This window comes from Plasmopara halstedii, assembly GCF_900000015.1.
Source record: "Plasmopara halstedii genome assembly, contig: Scaffold_525, whole genome shotgun sequence".
Classification (NCBI taxonomy): domain Eukaryota; phylum Oomycota; class Peronosporomycetes; order Peronosporales; family Peronosporaceae; genus Plasmopara; species Plasmopara halstedii.
The window spans coordinates 1,891,807-1,892,980 of record NW_020187445.1 but is presented as its reverse complement, the minus strand read 5'-3'; the positions used below and the strand labels follow the sequence as shown (position 1 = coordinate 1,892,980).

The following is a 1,174-nucleotide window of genomic DNA, read 5'->3' as shown; positions in this document are numbered from 1 at the left end:
AGCAAGCGCAGCACATCCAGGCGTGATGAGAACGTATCTACTGATATCTCAATGGTATGGGTGGAACAACATGCAAGAACATGTCAAGGAGTACGTCCAAATTTGTGAAGCGTGTGCCAGATACAAGTCAAGCACCTCCTAGAAGAACGGACTGATGCAGCCTATTCCAATTCCGTCAGAGAACTGGGAGATGATTTCGATGGACTGGCAACCTTGATCTTGTCGACGTCTGGAATGCAAAGTCTCTTGGATTTGTTGTCGCTGCTCAAGTAGATGAGTCCGTTGATTTTCACAAATCTCTTGTCCTGTCGATCGCCTCGGAAGACGTCTCTGAAGGAGCTGTCCTTCTCGTAAAATTCTTGTGCGCAGTGATGATCGTGTCCGAGTCTTCAAAGCTTATCACGTTGTTCTGCATGAAGGTTCCTTGTTGGATAAAGGCTTGCTTGGTTCCGGTTGATACTTGTGAGCCTGATGGACTGACCTTCTCCCCCAGGAAAACCTTTTGATCACGAATTGGAGTAGGCTCGGTGGCAAGTGGCGGACGTGACAGCGCGTCTGCGACGACATTACCTTGTTTTCTCGCAAACACTTAGCGCAAATGCTGCAGATGGTCGTCGAAACAGCTTGAAAACACACAAATGTCGTCCAGACAGTCAACCACGAATTTCAGCTCTGACAGCAGCGTCCGCATGAGTCTTGTCCATGTGCCTGGCATTCCTGCGAGACCCATGGGAGCAACCTTTTACTGATAAATTTCGCTATTCATCCTGAACGCGGTATACTGCTTGCTATTCTCTTTCATTCGCATCTGGTGATACCCGGATGCCAAGTCGATAACCGAGAAGATCTTTGCACTTTGCATCTTGTCGAAGAGCTCTTCGATATAAGGAAGCGGAATCTTTGGGACTTTGGTTTGACTGTTGACGGGTCGGTAGTCAATTACCCAGCGTATTGGTATCGCTGGATCGGCAGAACTGATCCATTCAAGCCTCGTCGGAAACTTGTCGTTGTCGGATCTTTCTTTGGAACGCCGAAAATGTTGGAGACCCAGGGTGAACTCGAAATCTCCACGCATCCTTTCTTCACCAAGTCGTTCACAAAGTTATCCAGAGCTTTTTGCTCCACTTTGGACAGGCGAAATGGAGCTCCGGTGGACGACTTGGCATCCTGCTTT

At 48.4% G+C, this 1,174-nt stretch overlaps 1 protein-coding gene across 1 annotated transcript; it reads right to left on the bottom strand.

Annotated features, from left to right (window-relative positions):
- Positions 1–289: 289 nt before the first annotated feature.
- Positions 290–567, bottom strand: PHALS_11014 (uncharacterized protein; the record flags this gene model as incomplete). The annotated part of the gene is made up of 2 exons (XM_024726537.1): positions 290–481; positions 544–567. 2 exons carry the CDS (start codon positions 565–567, stop codon positions 290–292), a joined length of 216 nt encoding a protein of 71 aa, XP_024577204.1.
- Between the last annotated feature and the right edge of the window lie 607 nt (positions 568–1,174).